Here is a 19609-nt window from a genome sequence, read left to right as displayed (position 1 = left end):
TCATATAGTACATGGAAATATATTTCCAACAAAGCTAGAACCAGCCCTGTACCTTACATGAATCCACAGGTCTTCACATTTATTGTTCCAATTGCTCTATTAGATTTATATCTACAAACCGGATTCCAAAAAAGTTGGGACACTATAAAAATCGTGAATAAAAACTGAATGCAATGATGTGGAGGTGCCAACTTCTAATATTTTATTCAGAATAGAACATAAATCACAGAACAAAAGTTTAAACTGAGAAAATTTACAATTTTAAGGGAAAAATATGTTGAATCAGAATTTCATGGTGTCAACAAATCCCCAAAAAGTTGGGACAAGGCCATTTTCACCACTGTGTGGCATCTCCCCTTCTTCTTACAACACTCAACAGACGTCTGGGGACCGAGGAGACCAGTTTCTCAAGTTTAGAAATAGGAATGCTCTTCCATTCTTGTCTAATACAGGCCTCTAACTGTTCAATCGTCTTGGCCCTTCTTTGTTGCACCTTCCTCTTTATGATGTGCCAAATGTTCTCTATAGGTGAAAGATCTGGACTGCAGACTGGCCATTTCAGTACCCGGATCCTTCTCCTACGCAGCCATGATGTTGTGACTGATGCAGAATGTGGTCTGGCATTATCTTGTTGAAAAATGCAGGGTCTTCCCTGAAAGAGATGACGTCTGGATGGGAGCATATATTGTTCTAGAACCTGAATATATTTTTCTGCATTGATGGTGCCTTTCCAGACATGCAAGCTGCCCATGCCACACGCACTCATGCAACCCCATACCATCAGAGATGCAGGCTTCTGAACTGAGCGTTGATAACAACTTGGGTTGTCCTTGTCCTCTTTGGTCCGGATGACATGGTGTCCCAGATTTCCAAAAAGAACTTTGAATCGTGACTCGTCTGACCACAGAACAGTCTTCCATTTTGCCACACTCCATTTTAAATGATCCCTGGCCCAGTGAAAATGCCTGAGCTTCTGGATCTTGCTTAGAAATGGCTTCTTCTTTGCACTGTAGAGTTTCAGCTGGCAACGGCGGATGGCACGTTGGATTGTGTTCACTGACAATGGTTTCTGGAAGTATTCCTGAGCCCATTCTGTGATTTCCTTTACAGTAGCATTCCTGTTTGTGGTGCAGTGTCGTTTAAGGGCCCGGAGATCACGGGCATCCAGTATGGTTTTACGGCCTTGACCCTTACGCACAGAGATTGTTCCAGATTCTCTGAATCTTTGCATGATGTTATGCACAGTTGATGATGATGGATGCAAAGTCTTTGCAATTTTTCGCTGGGTAACACCTTTCTGATATTGCTCCACTATCTTTCTGCGCAACATTGTGGGAATTGGTGATCCTCTACCCATCTTGACTTCTGAGAGACACTGCCACTCTGAGAAGCTCTTTTTATACCCATTCATGTTGCCAATTGACCTAATTAGTGTTAATTGGTCTTCCAGCTCTTCATTATGCTCAAATTTACTTTTTCCAGCCTCTTATTGCTACTTGTCCCAACTTTTTTGGGATTTGTTGACACGTTTGATCTGTCATCTACGTTCTATTACAAATAAAATATTGACATTTGCCATCTCCACATCATTGCATTCAGTTTTTATCCACAATTTGTTTAGTGTCCCAACTTTTTTGGAATCCGGTTTGTAGCTGGGAGCTCATGGGGAGTGTCTTTTCTCAGGGGGAATGTCCTTTCTGCTGCAACTCTCTTACTGTACCTGTCATAGCGTCTAACAGAAGATATAACTGGTGGCAGTTGAAAGATGGAACTGGGCATATGCATCCACATCTGAGGTGGACAGAGAAATAAAGAAAATAACAAACAGCAGGTGGCGCTATACACAGACATTTTATTGAATAACTCAGTGGCTAAAGTAAATTATTAATTACATACAAAGAAATAAGTATTTAGATCCAGGTTCTGGTTTGAAAAAAATGTAGAATATTTTTTCATGGCACAATTGCTGTCATGGATGTTCCCTCAACAGGTGGCATGAGATCGGTGAGACTGGCAACACGTGGTTTGATCTGACAGGATTTCCCTGTGGATCAATAGGAACCTGTGTTGTTTCTGGTAAGGGCCACACCCCTTGCCTCAGATGTTGCTAATGTGGCCATTTAACCTTCCTTATTTATTTTTGCTTGTCCCACTATGTTGTGCGGTTTATAGCGGTTTCAGTTGTGCATAGCTGGTATGTGGATCTCGGTGGAGTTCCTGGTGCTTCCATAGCCCCTTTGAAGTTAAGTCTTTTTTTTTTCCCTTTAGTATTTTGTTTGAGTTCTGTGTTTTGCATTTCCCTATTGTTTGCATTAGGCCTGTAGGAGACTCCTGTTCATCCTTCCTTTTGGAGGAACAGGTAATCACATCCCTGCCATTAGTACCAGGGTCATATAGGGCTAGATAGGACTCTAGGTATTCCTGTGTATAAACACACTTACCTCTGGGGTCTGTTCATACTGGTAGACAGTCAGGATTTTGGTAAGGGTTTTACTAGGAGGTGTCCATCTTCCTTCCCTAGTTCTCAGGCCTGATTCCCTGTTGCCCCCTTCCCTCTTATGCTCGCTGTGGTGTTTCCCTCCCACACCGAAGAGTGACAATCGCTTAAAGTCTATGTTTACGGTACAGCACAGTACAGATATAAAGCTCATTTGAATAAGGACTTCTGGAATTACCACCAGGGTCGGCTCCAGGTTCATATGGGCCATTAGGCGATAAAGTCTCAGTGGGGCCCTTACACAGTGATAACTCTGTAGATATTACCCGAAGTCCTATGTAACAGCGCAGATAACAGAGTCATGGCTATCTGAGTACAGAAAATGTAGTAGTGTCACCTGCAGTCCTATGTAAAACCACAGATGACAGTAGTGCTAATACTGTGTTAGTGTTACCTTCAGTCGTATGTAAAACCACAGATAACACTAGTGTAGATCATGTCGTAGTGTTACCTACGTCCAAGACATAGGAACACTGTGGGCATGGTGATGGTGACACATTGGGAGAGACACACACACACACACACACACAGGGAGAATGTCACGATGGGGAGTGGGGGAAACCCCCCACCGTACAATTTCAGCTATAATGGGGAAGCAGCTAGGCCAGGATACCAGAATAAGGGAGCAGGTCACCTCCTAAAGAGTCCCTAATGCTCGCCCTAACTCCTTACCGTATGAGCGGACCTGGATGGTAGGACGGCTCAAACCCTGGATACCTAGGACCCTGAGTCACCCTGATAATCCCTCACATAAGGAGCAGGGGAAAGACGACCTGTTCTTCCACGACTCGGATGAACAGGAGTCTCAACTGGCCTAGTTGCAGAGAAATGCCAAGTGGAACAGCAGATAAGTTTCCAGTGGCGGGGATAACCACTGAACCTAGAACGGCATGGTAACTGCTGCTGGACGGCACAACAGAAGACCACACCAAGGTAAACTGGAACCCATAAAAACATACTGCAATTCAAACACCAAACAGATGCAGTATGTACTGACACACAGGAACCAGCACTCCAGCAACAGCTGACAGACTTGACATTTGAGACCCCCTTCCAGAGGCCACGACAGACAAACAGGGGAACATCTAGCATCCATGCCAGACAGAATAATACACCAAACACTGACCAGACACAGAACAACAACTAGACGAACAACCACCCCAGAACATATACCCACACCAAACATAACCACAGGTAAGGTAGGGAAAATGGAGGATAAATAAGGAAGACATCGCTGGAGACATCAATGTCCCACTAGGTGGCCCTCACACTGGAAGATGGAACATCCAGACAAGTAGCATAACTCCAGCACACACCAAGGCTGGAGTACAACTGACTCCTGGCCAAAGGCCACAGGTATAAGAAGCACCTAGTGACCACACCCAATCAGGGGGTTAACCCTTACAGCACCAAAACCAATACAGTGCCACCACATGCCACAACAGCAACGCACTGCCACTGGCAACCGCAAGCATGGCACAAGTGTCACGGCACACACAGCAAAGGCCGTGACAGAGAAACACACACACACACACACAGGGAGAGACACACACACTGGGAGAGACACAGAAAGAGAAACACGTACACACACAGGGAGAGACACATACACACAAGGACACACACTGGGACAGTCAAATACACACAGGGGCAGATACACACACAGGGGTGGTCAAATACACACAGGGACAGAGACACACACACAGGGACGGACACATACATAAGGACAGACACCTGTGCGATCATCAACCACCTTCTAATGTGTGGCCACCTTTAGGGGACATTAAAAGGGAATTTCACCTTTAGTTACGCTCCAGCCTTTTGTTACCTTCTAATGTGACTCCCACTGATTCCCAGTACTGAGGGGACTTGGACTGGGGTTTAAAAGGAAATTATCAACATGTACCAGAAGGTGGTCTAAACTGTAACCCATTAGGCACTGGCAAGACTGTGGGATGGAGTCAAAGCAATGCCTTAGGCCTCATGCACACGGCCGTTGTGTGTCCGTTCCGTGCATTGTCGACCACAATTTGTTGTCCCCAATGTATGGGCAACGTCTGCGTGGCGGCCGGGACGGATCAAGACCCATTCAACTTGAATGGGTCCTTGATCCGTCCACATCACAAAAAATAGAACATGTTCTATTTCCAGGACGTCCCCCATGACAGCACATGGGAGGATGTCCAATACAATCTCTGTAGGGACAGGAAGTGAGACAGGTTAAAAGCCCCCCCCTTCTCTCCGATCTCCAGTGTCTTCCTGTCCCTATAGGGTGATCAAGTGAGGCAGGATTTCCTTAGGATTCGGGGTGCTTACCCAGGCACCAGGGGCTAGGTCTGGTCGGGGGTCCCGCACTCCCCTCACAGTCCAGGTCAGGCGGCTTCCCTTATGGCCCTGCTAGCTCCCCCTTCGGGGGTTCTCTAGCTCTGTCCCGGCCTGCCATGGTAGGCGGCAGGCGGGACGCTGAAGCCGCTTCTCCTCCGGGAGCTCCGGGCTTAGCGGCGCGCTCCTGACCCTGCGACACGCATCACGTGACGCGGCCATGACGTCACTTCCGGGTCAGCCGGAAACAAGATGGAGCAGGTCACCTCCTAAAAAGTCCCTAATGCTCGCCCTAACTCCTTACCGTATAAGCGGACCTGGATGGTAGGACGGCTCAAACCCAGGATACCTAGGACCCTGAGTCACCCTGATAATCCCTCACATAGGAGCAGGGGAGAGACGACCTGTTCTTCCACGACTCTAGCGCCCAGTACAAGCGCTAGAGACCCGGAAACCTGGTCTCGCGCTCAGGGGTTGACTCCCTCCCCCTGGGGGGTTGAGTCCCCCTTATAAGAATGGAGCAGCACGGCAGCAGAGGTGGAGGTAAGCCCCAGTGGGGAAGTTTGAGCTGCTGTGTGTTTACTTGGAGCCATGGAGCCCCAGGTGTCAGCCAAATCCGAGATTGCGTCTGACTCCTCTGCTGCAGCCCATGTAAGTGTCCTTATCCTGAATGCCTTGGTGTACTCTCCCCAGTCATTGAGCACGGTTTTCTCTGATTTTTTCCTAGGATAAAAAAAGTTCAGGGAAGTCGGCTCTCCAAGATCCCAAAAGGAAACCGATAAAATGTGCGACTTGCGGGGAAAAGATGCATATATCTTACAAGAAACAGTTATGTGCCAATTGCATTGCCAGGTTAATGAAGGATGAGCAGCCGTCCTTTCTCACAGAACTTAGAAATATTGTTTGTGAAGAAGTGCAGGCGACGGTTTCTTCTCTAAACCCTCCGCCACCTCCTTCTCAACCTGACTCCACTCCCCCAAAAAGAAGGAGGACTCAGGAGGACTCTGATTCTGATAATCAGGAAGTCTCGGACGAAGAGATTGAGGAAGACACCATCTCTGCTTCAGGTTCTTCAGACCACCCTAAAAGATATTTATTTTCTACTGAAGACCTAGACGCCCTCCTCCATGCGGTTAGAGATACCATGCAAGTAGAGGAAGCTAGCCCTCCCATATCCGTTCAGGATAAAATGTTTGGGGGGTTAGGGGCAAAAAAGACTCGCCTATTTCCAGTAAATTCCCATCTGAAGGAAATAATTCTGGAGGAATAGAGGGAGGCCGAAAAGAAATTAGGGAAAAGGAATTTAAAAATCGGCTGATATTTAATCCCGAGGATACTAAATTATGGGATGAGGTTCCTAAGATAGACATTCAGGTGGCTAAGGTCACAAAGAAGACCTCCATTCCCTTTGAGGATTCCTCAAATTTAAAAGACCCAATGGATAGGAAGACAGAGGGTCTACTTAAGAAGGCCTGGGAGTGTTCGTCTGCTCTTATTAATGTCAATATTACTGCCACCTCGGTAGCCAGGTCTATGGGGTTATTGCTGAATCAGCTAGAGAACCACCTTAGATTAAAGACCCCAAGGGAGGACATTTTAGAATCCATTCCCCTTCTTAAGATGGCTACGGCCTATCTGGCGGACGCTTCGGCTGAATCTATTAGAATTTCGGCTAGAAACAGCACCCTGGCAAATACAGCTAGAAGGGCCCTTTGGCTAAGAAGTTGGTCAGGTAGCTTCAAAGAATAAGCTCTGTTCGATCCCTTTCTCAGGTTCACATGTGTTTGGCCCAGTCCTAGATACAATCCTCGAGAGTGCTGCGGACAAGAAGAAAGGCTTTCCGGAGGAGAAATCTAAGAAGACTCAGTCCTTTCGGAAAAATTCAGGCCAGGGACAGACACAGAATTTTTCAGGTAGAGGGAAAGGCAAGTCGGGCAGGTGGAGCTACCCCAAAGGTGGGAAGGGGAGCGGGTTCCTTCTCAAACCCAACACTTCCTCTTACCAGAACAAATGACGCCAGACCAGTGGGGGGGAAACTTCGGTTCTTCAGTCATCAATGGTCTCTAGTAACTCAGAACCCCTGGGTACTTCAGACTGTACGAGAGGGGTACAAAATAGAGTTCAGTCGTCTTCCTCCTCAGAGATTTTGTGTTACCACACCCCAGTCTCCGTCACTAAAGAACCAGATGGTTCAAGACTTGGAGAAACTTTGCGCAATGGAAGCAATAGTTCCTGTTCCAAGACCCCAACAGGGCAGAGGCCACTACTCCAAACAGTTCTGGATAAAAAAAAACAGACGGTTCACTGAGAACTATCATAAACCTGAAGTTCCTGAACAAATTGATTAAATATTTCAGGTTCAAGATGGAGTCAATACGTTCAACAGTTCCACTGATTCCAGCAGGGGCATTGATGTGCACCATCGATCTCAAAGATGCCTACCATCATGTACCCATACATCCGAGCCATCATCAGTTCCTCAGGTTCGCGGTGACGTTAGACGGCATGGTTCATCACTTCCAGTTCCAATGTCTTCCATTCGGGATCTCAAGTGCTCCACGCATTTTCACGAAACTAATAGTAGAGATAATGGCTTTCCTGAGACAACAGGGAATAACAATAATTCCGTACTTAGACGACTTCCTCCTGACAGCATCCTCAGAGGTCCTTCTGCGGAACCATCTACAGATGACGTTAAAGGTTCTACAAGATTTAGGCTGGATAATCAACCTAGGGAAATCAGATCTCAGCATGAGCGTAAAAAAGATCTTTCTAGGAACCCTTCTGGACTCCCAGAGACAGATGTCCTTTCTTCCAGAATCAAAATGCAACGCATTTATAGAAGAAATATCATCCTTCCAAAGAAGAAACCTCTGCTCCATCAGAGAGGCTATGCGGATACTAGGCTTGATGACATCCTGTATTCAGATGGTCCAGTGGTCCCAGATCCACTCGAGGCCGCTACAGGGTCTAGTTCTTACCAAGTGGGACAAGGACCAGAGGTCTCTAGACAGGAAGATCAGGATTCCAATGTCCATAACGGAGTCCTTGAACTGGTGGATAACTCCCGCCAACCTGCAGAGAGGGGTTCACTGGTTGAGAAGACCTTGCTTGACTGTGGTAACCGATGCCAGCATGTCTGGTTGGGGTTCACACATAGAAGATCATTTCTTTCAGGGTTCATGGTCCCTAGCAGAGAGTCAGCGTTCCTCAAACGTAAGGGAATTAATGGTGGTACTAAAGTCTCTCCAAGCAGCAGAACTTCTCCTAAGAGGAAATCATGTTCAAGTTCTATCAGACAATATAACTACAGTCTGCTATATAAGACATCAAGAACCCAGGTCTTCAGGAGGTCACAGAAAAGATTTTTCTTTGGGCACAGGAAAATATTCTATCTATCTCAGCCCTCCATATCAGAGGGAAGGACAACGTTACAGCAGACTACCTGAGCAGAAGAAGATTCCATCCGGGAGAATGGATGCTGAACAGGCAGGTCTTTCATCAGATCTGCAGGAAATGGGGGTACCCCCAGGTGGACCTTCTAGCCTCCAGAGAAAACGCCCAGGCGTCTCAGTTTTTTTCCCTAGATCCCAGCGGAGATCCTCTGGGGATAGATGCCATGTCAAAAACATGGGACATGGATCTAGCATATGTCTTCCCGCCAATCCCGCTTATCCCGGCCACCTTGAGGAAGATCAGCGAGAGCTCGGGGAAATTCATTTTCATAGGTCCAGCTTGGCCGAAGAGGAGCTGGTATCCCCTGTTAGACAGGCTAAGGGTAGAAGAACCGATATCACTCCCTCTGAGGCCAGACCTTCTCATTCAGGGGTCCCTTCTCCACCCGAATTTGGAGAAATGGAATCTGAAAGCCTGGATCCTGAAAGGAGAATGCTGAGCAGGCAGGGCTTGTCACATGCTGTGATCTCCACATTACAAAAAAGTAGGAAACCAGTGACAAATGCTATTTATATGAAAATCTGGAGCAGATTTAGTTCCTGGCTGGTAGATATATATCCGTCCAGATCAGCTCCTTCCATCGCTCAGATTCTCGACTTCCTACAGAGGGGCTTTGACCTAGGGCTACGTCCTAGCACGATCAAGGTGCAGATATCAGCTTTGTCATCCTTTCTGGACTACCCACTAGCAGAGCATCGTTGGATAAAAAGGTTTGTAAAGGCTATATCCAGACTAAAACCCACTCTGAGACAGACTGTTCCTCCTTGGGACTTATCTATAGTTCTAGATACCCTCTGTAAAGTGCCCTTTGAACCTTTGGACACCATTCCGTTAAAATTACTCTCCTGGAAGACGGCCTTCTTGGTAGCCATCACTTCAGAACGCAGAATTGGTGAACTTCAGGCCTTATCCATGAAGGAACCTTTTTTAAGAGTCTGCCCGGATCGAATAATTCTACAGCTAGACCCAGGGTTCCTCCCTAAGGTCGTATCTACTTTCCATAGAGAACAAGAAATATTCTTACCTTCTTTTTACGCCTCTCCTAGAGATCCGGAAGAGGAGAAATTCCATTGCCTGGACGTCCGTCGGGCAGTCCTTGAATATCTTCGCTGAACAGAACCAGATAGAAAGGACTCAAACCTCTTTGTACAATTTGGTAAAGCAGGAAGAGGGAAGAAAGTGACTAAGAGGACTCTGACACAGTGGATCAAGTCAACAATTGTGGAAGCATATCGTCTTCAGAATAGTCCCTGTCCTATCTCTATCAGGGCACATTCCACTAGAGCAGTCGCAGCTTCCTGGGAGGAGAAAGCGAATGCCTCTATAGATCAGATTTGTCAGGCAGCCACCTGAACAAGTTATAACAACTTTTGTAAACATTACAGGTTGAACCTGGCATCCAATCGTCAGCTTTCCTTTGGATGAAAGGTTCTACAGGCTGTGGTCCCTCCCTGATGGTTAAGTTGGTAACTCTCCCATGTGCTGTCATGGGGGACGTCCTGGAAATCGGTAGTTAGTCTTACCGGTAACGTTCTTTCCAGGAGTCCAACATGACAGCACTCCTAATTCCCTCCCTAATATGTGTTTTAGTATGATGTTAACATTGCTTATCATATTAGTAATAAAATTGAGTTGCATCCATCCGGTGTAGTAATTTAGAAGACACTGGAGATCGGAGGGAGGGGGGGGGGGCTTTTAACCTGTCTCACTTCCTGTCCCTACAGAGATTGGATTGGACATCCTCCCATGTGCTGTCATGTTGGACTCCTGGAAAGAACGTTACCGGTAAGACTAACTACCGATTTTTTTGTGGTGCAGAGGCACGACCAGAAACACCACAGAAGCACTCAGTAGTGCTTCCCATACGTGCTTCCGCACCGCATCTCCGTGATTGCGGACCCTTTCAAGTGCCCCGTGTATTGCAGACCCACTGTATGAGGGTGCACAATGGCCGTGTGCATGAGGCCTTAGACACACACAGGGGCACACACACAGGGACAGACAGACACAGAGACACTCACACAGAGACAGAGACACACACACAGAGACAGACAGACACACACACACACACACACACATCATGGCCCTCAGAATACACCTGGATCTGTACTATAAACCCCCTTAATTGCATCAGATTCCACTCCACCTGAACCCCACTGCCCCTGAGTGCTCCAACTGCCCCCTCATATATGAGCTCCATATGCTGCCCCTCACTTGCTCCCCATGAAACTCTGTGTACTCCAGGACTGCAGCATGAGCACATCCTACCTCACTGGGCTGCTTGCATGCAGACACAGCCCCTCCTCCTTCCACAAGCTGCTGCAGTCGGGGTTTGTCAGCACTTCCCACATTTCGTCATGTGACCAGTGACATCACAGACCTCCTTCTAACAACTCCATTCTAGCATAGCATGTCCATCTACCGAAACTCCATCTACACTGTTCTGAGTTCTGGGGCCGCCACCCCAGCAGTGCACATGGCGAAAACTGTCTGTATTGCTGCAGTAAGCTGCCCTAGAATTCAGAACAGGCAGGATACAGCTGCAGGAGTACGGCTAATTTCACACTAGCATTCATAGGTCCGTTCGTGAGCTCAGTTTGAAGGAGCTCACGAGCGGACCCGAACGCCTCCGTCCAGCCCTGATGCAGTTTGAATGGAGCGGATCCGCTCAGACTGCATCAGTCTGGCGGCGTTCAGCCTCCTCTCCGCTTGCCTCCGCACGGACAGGCGGACAGCTGAACGCTGCTTGCAGCGTTCAGCTGTCCCCCTGGCCCTGCGGAGGCGAGCGGATCCGTTCAGACTTACAATGTAAGTCAATGGGAACGGATCCGCTTGAAGATGTCACCATATGGCTCAATCTTCAAGCGGATCCGTCCCCCATTGACTTTACATTGAAAGTCTGAACGGATCCGCTCAGGCTACTTTCACACTTAGAATTTTTTCTAAGTTATTAATGCAGACGGATCCGTACTGAACGGAGCCTCCGTCTGCATTAATATGATCGGATCCGTTCAGAACGGATCCGATCGAACGCTAGTGTGAAAGTAGCCTAAGCGGGCACAGTGGGCCCCCCCAGGAGCAGTGGGCCCCGGCACTTGCCCGGGTGTGCTGGGTGCTGACACCGGCCCTGATTACCACACATATACACTACATGATATTGATGATGTAACATAAGTGACAGAAGGAAAATTTTGACTAGCAAACAGACAGCAAACAAAATATGGCAGCACACTGTCATACATTCAAACAACAGAACTAGGGATTAGAGATTATTCTGGATTACAATGGTACTATTCCTACTATACATGAAAATTGGAAGCTCTTTGCACAAATTTTTGATCATCACTTGTGTCAGGCCCATCTACCAGGCATCAAGGTGGCTTCTGCAGATGAGTAGGTAACACTAACAGAACTGCCTTTCCTGGGCCTAAACTAAGCCTACAATGTTCAGGACGGTGTAGGAACCAGCTATAATTATACCCTGCTCAAAAGCCCTGGACAGATGGGGGGGTGCTTAATCTGAAGGAGGGAGCTACCCTCAAAACACACTGCAAGAAAATTTAGACTAGCACATCCAAAGTCACTGGTGCACATCCATAAAGCTAACATGCAGACAGCAAACAAAATATGTCAGAACACTGTTATACATGCAAACAATAGTTCTGTTGTTGTATATTGTACATCTATAACAGTGTGCTGTCATATTTTGTTGCAGTGTGCTTGGAGGGTAGCTACCTCCTTTTAGCCTTTGCGTGACCTCGGCTGTAAAACTGCAGCAGAAATACAAGGGTCAGTCTCAGATTGTGTAGCAGATACGCATTGGGATTTTCTGACATTATTATGTATATCATCTGTAACCTCAAGATGCACAAAATGTATCATTCAGTATGAGCCATTGTGAAAAATCTTTAGACTATTTAGGGTAAATTTGCACTGTTTAAGGCTACTTTCATACTAGCGTTTTTACTGGATCCGGCAGGGTTCAGCAGAAAAGCTTCCGCTACTGATAATACAACCATCTGCATCCGTTATGAACGGAGCCGGTTGTATTATCTTTAACATTGCCAAAACGGATCCGTCATGAACTCCATTGAAAGTCAATAGAGGACAGATCCGTTTTCTATTGTGTCAGAGATAACGAATCCGTTCGCATTGACTTGTATTGGGGGTCATGCCGGATTCGTCTTGCTCCACATCCCAGGACGGAAAGCAAACTACAACAGGTTGCGGTTTGCTCTCCGGTATGGGAACGCAACTAAAGAGAACAAAATGCATTTTGGAGCATTCTGTTCACAATGAATAGGGACAAAACGAAAGTGTTTTTTTTTCCGGTATTGAGACCCTATGACAGATCTCAATACCGGAAAACTAAAACGCTAGTGTGAACGTATCCTAAATGTTAGGATTAAATCTGTCCTGTTAATCAAAAAATAACGGCCCTGTAGTTCACCTGTTGTAGTCATTCCTATGATGTCAGCTTTTTTCAGTATAGAGCAATCCAGTTGATTTCGTAGTTCAGCCAGCCTGTTGATCAGTATTTGATAGTCATCTTCTAGTCTAATGATCTCTAGGCGAACTCCTTTAATAACTTTGTGTCTCCACAATCTAAAGGGAAGGATAAAATAACTGAAGTAAATCAACTGAAAATCTGATATACTGTATGACATTGTGTTATTGATGCTACAAATAGCCCATATATAGCATTTTTTTTTATCAAGACAGGATAGTTTAGGCATATCAGTAGTGATGGTTATTGGCTCCTGTGTAAGTGTTGCTGTAAGGGCTCATTCAGACAAATGTAAGGCCTCCGTGCTCAATATTGTGGGGGCAGGTCCGCAATCTATGGTGTAGTGCCAGTAGGATCTATTTCAGTCCTGGACACAGAGACTTGTTGTCGTTATTCCAGTCGTGCCAGGGTGAGAGAATGGCTCCTTAGTGATTCCCAGCCAACTTACAATGATCAGGGGATTGGGGAGGAAGCTGTGGCAGCAGAAGGACTGCCTGACCTCTTATGCAGAGGAGTACAGCTCCCTACAGAGATTGGTCCTACTAGGCAGGTATTAGTACTAGGTAGCCTTTCTGCTGCCTGAGCCAAAAACTAAAATGGCCCCCTCATGCCAATTTCTTAACCTAACCCCTTTGCCACAATGAAAGCACTCATTGCCCATAGCCCTTCTGCTGCCCCCCTCTTGCTCCTTCCTGGTGCTGCCTGAGGTGATCGCCTCACCTGGCCTCATTGGTGGTGCACCCCTGCAGGTAGTGAAATAAGGAGAATAGCAGAGTGGATGCATGAAAAATGGGAATTTTGGACATGCCAAGACTTGTGTGTGGCTGTTGAGGTTCTACTATGATCCCAACTTACAAAGGGTGGCCCAAGACATTCGCAGAAGATGCCGAAACTGCAGTCTAGTAAGATCTGGGGATCAACAGGCCCCCATTTGGCATTATACAGACTAGCTACCCACTACAACTTGTGATGATGGACTATCCGATGGTAGAAGAGTCACTGTGTGAATACAAGTTCCTGTTGGCCATGGTCGATCACATCACTAGGTTTGCAGTAGCAGCCAGACTACATTGCAAAGCCGGATTACACAGTACACTCTGCCACTGGTTATTCACCCTTTTTGCTGATGTTTGGGAGGAACTGAAGGTGCAGGTAAATAGGATGACGCCTGCCAGCGAAGATGGTGAGTGGTGGACCCTTGAGACCTGGATGGGAGACCATCGAAAGAAGGTACAAGAAATGTATGCCCTGGTCTTCCATTATATGCAAACTACAAATTGAGGGAGCTGCCGTTGCAGGTGGGAGATCGAGTGATAGTACACAACTGGACACCCAGAAGGGCTGGGAAGCTGCAGTGGCAGTAGGAGACCCTCTCATACAAGGTAGTCTGTCAACCCAATCCCAGCATACCAAAGTTCGAGCTGAAACCTGAGGATGTAACCAGGCCTGTGGACCCAGTGCACCAAAATATGCTCAGGCAGCCATGTACTTTTCTGAGAAGGACTCCTGAGCCTACATCTCAGAGCTCTTCTACAACAGCAATGCCGCCTGGGAATGAAGAATAGGTATCAACTCAACCAGACCCAGTCCTTTTGTAAAGAAGGGAAGGACCAGTTGTGCATCAAGAGGAGAATGATGGTCCATTTGTGGAGTGTTTAGCTGAGCTAAGACATTAACAGAGTACTAACGTTGGGAGGGTGCCTTCTTGTTATGATGTCTATGTCCTAGGTACTCAAGTTTCTGGGACAGCCACCCTCAAACCAGGGAGTGAAGGTGTGTTGTCAGGAGGAGCTGTTGCAGAGCTGGGACATAGAGACTTGCCGTCATCATTCCAGTCCATCAGAAGGAGCCAGTTCCCAGCTAGAGATAACAGGGGAAGTCAAAGCATGCTACACAGGAAGAGCAGTTCAGCTAGTGCCTGGAGAAGGAGAGGAGTGCAGTGCAGGAGATCCAAAGCAGGGTCGGTTACCAGAGCTTAGAGTGGTGTGATGCGGCCACGCAAGTGAAGCAGTGTAGACCAGAAAGGTACAGAGAGGCTGTGGCAGGCAGAGCATTGTCTGGTACTAAAGGAAGAGTACAACATGGACCAGTGCAAAGGAGCAGCGTGTGAAGCACATGTGACAGAAAAACAAGGCCTCAGAAGTGCCAGGCCAGATTCTCCACTGCAGCAAAGAGAGAGGTCCAGGAGACTTTAGAGACTGTATAAAGTTAAATCAAATCTACAGACACTGTAGTTACACCCTCCCTGCTATCAACTCAGTTTCTTAAAGAGACAGCGTCCCTATTGAATATAAATGTACCTGTTTCAAAAGTACAATAGTTTGTTGCTGTACTACAAAATCATCTTTAGTAAAGACGTTGTTCCAGTGTTCCTCAGTACGTACCTTATAAGGGCACTGAATGAGTCCACGATGTGCAAAATACAGCAAAACATGTCCTATTTTTTGTGGTGTGGAAGCACAGCCCTGAAAGCCCACAGAAGCACTTCGGAGTGTTTCCATGGGCTTCCAATCTGTGCCTCCACTCTGCAAAAGATAGGACATGTTCTATCTTTCGCCGTATCTTGCGGATCACGGTCTGTAATACAGGCATGGAGCCCTTACGTTCGTCTGAATGAGCCATTAAAGAGCGGAATCTGAATGATAGAAGAGAGGAAGGTTTGTAGGAAAGGAAAACTGGGGTAGAGGATAAGGGAACATTCACATCAAAGTTTTGTTTTCTGTTTTTCTGATTCGATCCAAGAACAAAAAGTAAAAATAATACATGGAACCTTTATTATGAGCGTCCGTTTGTATCAGTTCTCTCAGAGATCTGTTATTTTTTACGGGAGAAAAAGTCCTCCTGACAGGATTTTTTTTTTCCTGTCAAAAATGACAGATCTCTGACAGAACTGACACAAACGGATGCAAAATGAGCACAACGGATGCTCAAAATAAAGGATCTGTATATTTTTTTTTTCTGTTCTTCTGATGGATCAGAAGAATGGAAAACAAAATTGTAATGTCAAAAAGGGCTTGTACAGCATTTTTTAAAATGCCGCTTGGATAAGTAATTGGCATATATGTAAATTACACATTTTTTTGCCCTACTGTATGTGCCAATATTGATTCAATAGACCAAAATGAGCCGAACCTGTAAATTTCCCAACGCTTATAAATTGGAATGTTACAAATATCTGACATCTGTTCATATTCCTCTTCACTCATGTAATGTTTTTGTATCAACTCGTTTTCCATTTTTCGTTGCAGTCTTTTTCTTTCTTCTGGACTTATCTGAAAGAGAAAAGTGCATTCATTTTGGATGGGAACTGCAATTCACAACTACATAAAAATTTGGAATATGTGTAGACAATTACAAGTTCTAAAAAATGCACCTTTTTATTAATGTACTTATCAGCAAAGAAAATGGAGTTGTGAATCTATTAGCTTACAATGGTAATATCATATGCCTCACAATTCATACTTACAGGTGATGGGTGCTTGATGTTTGTGGCTTCTTTAAAGATGTTAGGAGACATTTGCTAATGTTAGCACACCTAGATTTTGGCATAAATTGTGCAATTTGGCATGTTTAGTTTTACAGAAAGTTTATGTGCCTGGTCTGAAAAGGGGACACAGCTAACCAGAAAAGGAGCGCGACCTTGTGGAAAATAAAGGGTGGCCGAAGTTGCAATATTTTGCATTAAAACTGCACCACAATTCTGGTGCAAAGTTCAGTCTCAAAGTAAACAAACCAATAGTTGTCTATGCATGGACCAAATTTACAGTCTGAGCCACTGTGATAAATCTGGTACAGGTCTAGCCAGCCTGTCTGTCCTCATACAGTTTACTGTCCTTGTTTTCTCTATAGGATTAGTTAATCTGCCCACTGATTATTTTTTTTTTTTTTTACTTTAATACCAATCTCTCTTACACACGTGGACAGAATTGTTGGTATCCTCCCGTTAAAGAAAGAAAAAGACACAATGGCCACTGAAATAACTTGAAAATGACTAAAGTAATACTAATTAAACATTTACTGAAAATCAACTAATGAAAATCAGACATAGCTTTTGAATTCTGGTTCAACAGATGAAACTGGCCTGGATAAAAATGATGGTACCATTAACCGTAAAAATAATTTGTTGCACAACCTTTTTAGGCAATCACTGCAATCAAGTGATTTCTGTAACTCTCATTGAGATTTCTGCACCTGTCCACAGGTATTTTGGCCCACTCCTCCAGCTGTCTTGGGTTTGTAGTAACAGGAACGTCAAGAACTGTTTGGGGATGTCTCTATATTCTTTCTAATCTCCCCAGACAACTCTTTCCTTAGCTTTCTTTGGTCCATATTCAGTACCAGGATACCAATCAGTACAGTGACTACTTTTCACCCTTTAAAAATGCAGACTGACTGATTACAAGTGACTGATTAGTTTAACATGTCCCTATTGTAAAATTATTTTCAGTCTTTTCTAGGGGTACCATCATTTTTGTCCAGGCCAGTTTCATCAGTTTGTTTTTTAACCAATTCCCGACCGCCCATAGACTATAAACGTCCTGGCAGTTGGGACTTATCTCTGAAAAGGTGAATTGCACTATGGATTCCGTTACCACGTTTACGTTATGCATTCCGTCACAGAATTGAATTATGGTTCATGGTAACGGAATCCATATTGCAATTCACCTTTTACCAGCAAATGATGTGTGAACGAATTTCATAAGCGAAAATTCGCTAAGCTCTACTGAACGTCCGTTTAGAGATCACAGCTGCACGCTTATTGTGCAGCTATTGAACATGGGTCCTACTGTCATTGCCAGCAGGTCACCCCACAGAGAATGCATCAATGGTTTCCTGCCTTCTAGATCGCAGTATATATAGTGCTGAACGCTTAGACCTCGATCAGCTCTGAAATTAGGCCATACAGTGCTGTATAGTGCAATAGAAAATGACCTGATGGGAGAAGTGTAAAATAAATAAAAAAACATGAAAACATCACCTCATTCCGCAAAAAATGAACCCTCAAACAAGACCATTGCCAGAAAAATAAAAAAAAATATTGCTCTAAGAAAATGATGACCCCAAAATGTTTTAGTTTTTATTTAAATGCTCTTATTGTGTAAAACTGAAAAAAATTTAAAATTTAAATTGACAAATTTGGTATCATCATGTCCATCTTATGCATCCCAAAATGGTAATGATAAAAAGTACAGCTGTCCTGCAAATGACAATCCCTCAAACAACTACATTGACAATAAAAATATAATTGATGTTAGTATATGGCCATGCAAAATAATAAAAAGTGATTTTATTATGCAAAAGTAGTAAAACATGAAAAAAAAATGTAAATTTAGTATCACCATAATTATATCAACCTGCAGAATAAAGTTATCATGTCATATATACCAAACGGTGACTCTCATAAAAATTAAAAATAAAAAACAGTGGCAGAATTAAAATTTTTGCCTACTTCACTTCCCAAAAATGAGATAAAAAGCAATCAGAAAGCCAAATGTATCCCAAAATAGTGCCAATAAAAACTACAGTTTGACCCACAAAAAAAAGCCTCTCGGGCAACAAAAAAAAGCTATGGCTCTTAAAAAGCAATTCTGCAAATTCCATGTTAGAAAGTCCAGATGCTGAACCTTCTCTTCTGAGCCCTGGTTTATTCCTAAACAGCAGTTTACAACCACATATGGAGTGCTGCTGTATTAAGGAGAAAATGGGACACAGATTGTGGGGTGGTTTTCTCCTGTGATCCCTTGTAAAAAAAAAAAAAAAAAAGGAAAGTATGGGCCTAAAGCACCATTTAGTTGTAAAAATAAATTATTATAACGTCTATGAAACACCTCTTAGGTCAACGTGCTTGCTATACCTCTTAAAAATTCCTTGGGGGGTTGTAGTTTCCAAAATGTTGTGACTTTTTGGGAGTTTCCACTGCAGGGGCACCTATGGTCTCTTCAAATACAATATGGCGCCCAAAGACTATTCCAGCAAAATGTGCCCTCCAAAAACCATATGGCTGTCTTTGCCTTCTGAGCTCTGCCATGTGCCCATACAGAAGTTTATAACCACATATGGGGTGTTCATGTAAACTGCAGAATCAGATAAATAAATATTGAGGTTTGTTTTGCTGTTTACTCGTGATGTATTACAAGAAAAAATGAATTAAAGGAATCTACAAAAAAAAGTTACATTTTGAAATTTCCCTTCCATTTTGCTTTAATTCTCATGGAATACCTAAAGGATTAACAACATTTCTAAAATAGTTTTAAATAGTTTTAGGGGTGTAGTTTCTAAAATGGGGTCCTCAAAGTGACTTCATAACTGAATTGGTCATTAAAAAGTTGATTTGGGAAATTTTCTTGAAAATTTTTAAAATTGCTTTTGAAATTTTGAAAGAATAAAATACATTGCAAAAATGATGCCAACATAAAGTAGACATATGATGAATGTTAATTAATAACTATTTTATAAGATATCACTAGCACAGAGATTCAAAATAGAAAATAGTGAATTTTTCAACATTTTTGGAAATGTTTTTATTTATTTTTTATAAATAAAGGTAAAACATATTGATGCAAATTTACCACTAACATGAAGTACAATGTGTCACAAAAATATAATCTCAGAATGGCATTCCAAAGTTATTACCACATAAAGTAACTTGTCAGATTCATGTATACCCTACTAGATATAAAGGGAGGTAGGGCTCAAAACACACTAGAGGATAAGGACTTGCCGAGATAAACGGGGCAAGTGTAGTGCGCACGCGCCATCATACATGGGAGTGCGCACGCGCAGGATCTCAGTGCTAGACCAGTGAGTCTAGAGCTGTCAATCAAAGGAAT

The 19609-nt window shown here is 44.4% G+C and overlaps 1 protein-coding gene across 1 annotated transcript in view; it reads right to left on the bottom strand.

Annotated features, from left to right (window-relative positions):
* The window catches only part of LOC122938038 (NFX1-type zinc finger-containing protein 1-like), a 231841-nt gene that overhangs the window by 65867 nt on the left and 146365 nt on the right, over nt 1-19609 (bottom strand). The window contains 2 exon segments of the mRNA XM_044293307.1: nt 12723-12877; nt 15912-16051. Of these exon segments, the coding sequence (XP_044149242.1) occupies nt 12723-12877; nt 15912-16051 (295 nt within the window).

This window comes from Bufo gargarizans, chromosome 5, assembly GCF_014858855.1.
Source record: "Bufo gargarizans isolate SCDJY-AF-19 chromosome 5, ASM1485885v1, whole genome shotgun sequence".
NCBI classification, from domain to species: domain Eukaryota; kingdom Metazoa; phylum Chordata; class Amphibia; order Anura; family Bufonidae; genus Bufo; species Bufo gargarizans.
Note: the sequence above shows the minus strand (reverse complement) of the source record. Positions and strands in the feature narration are given on the sequence as shown.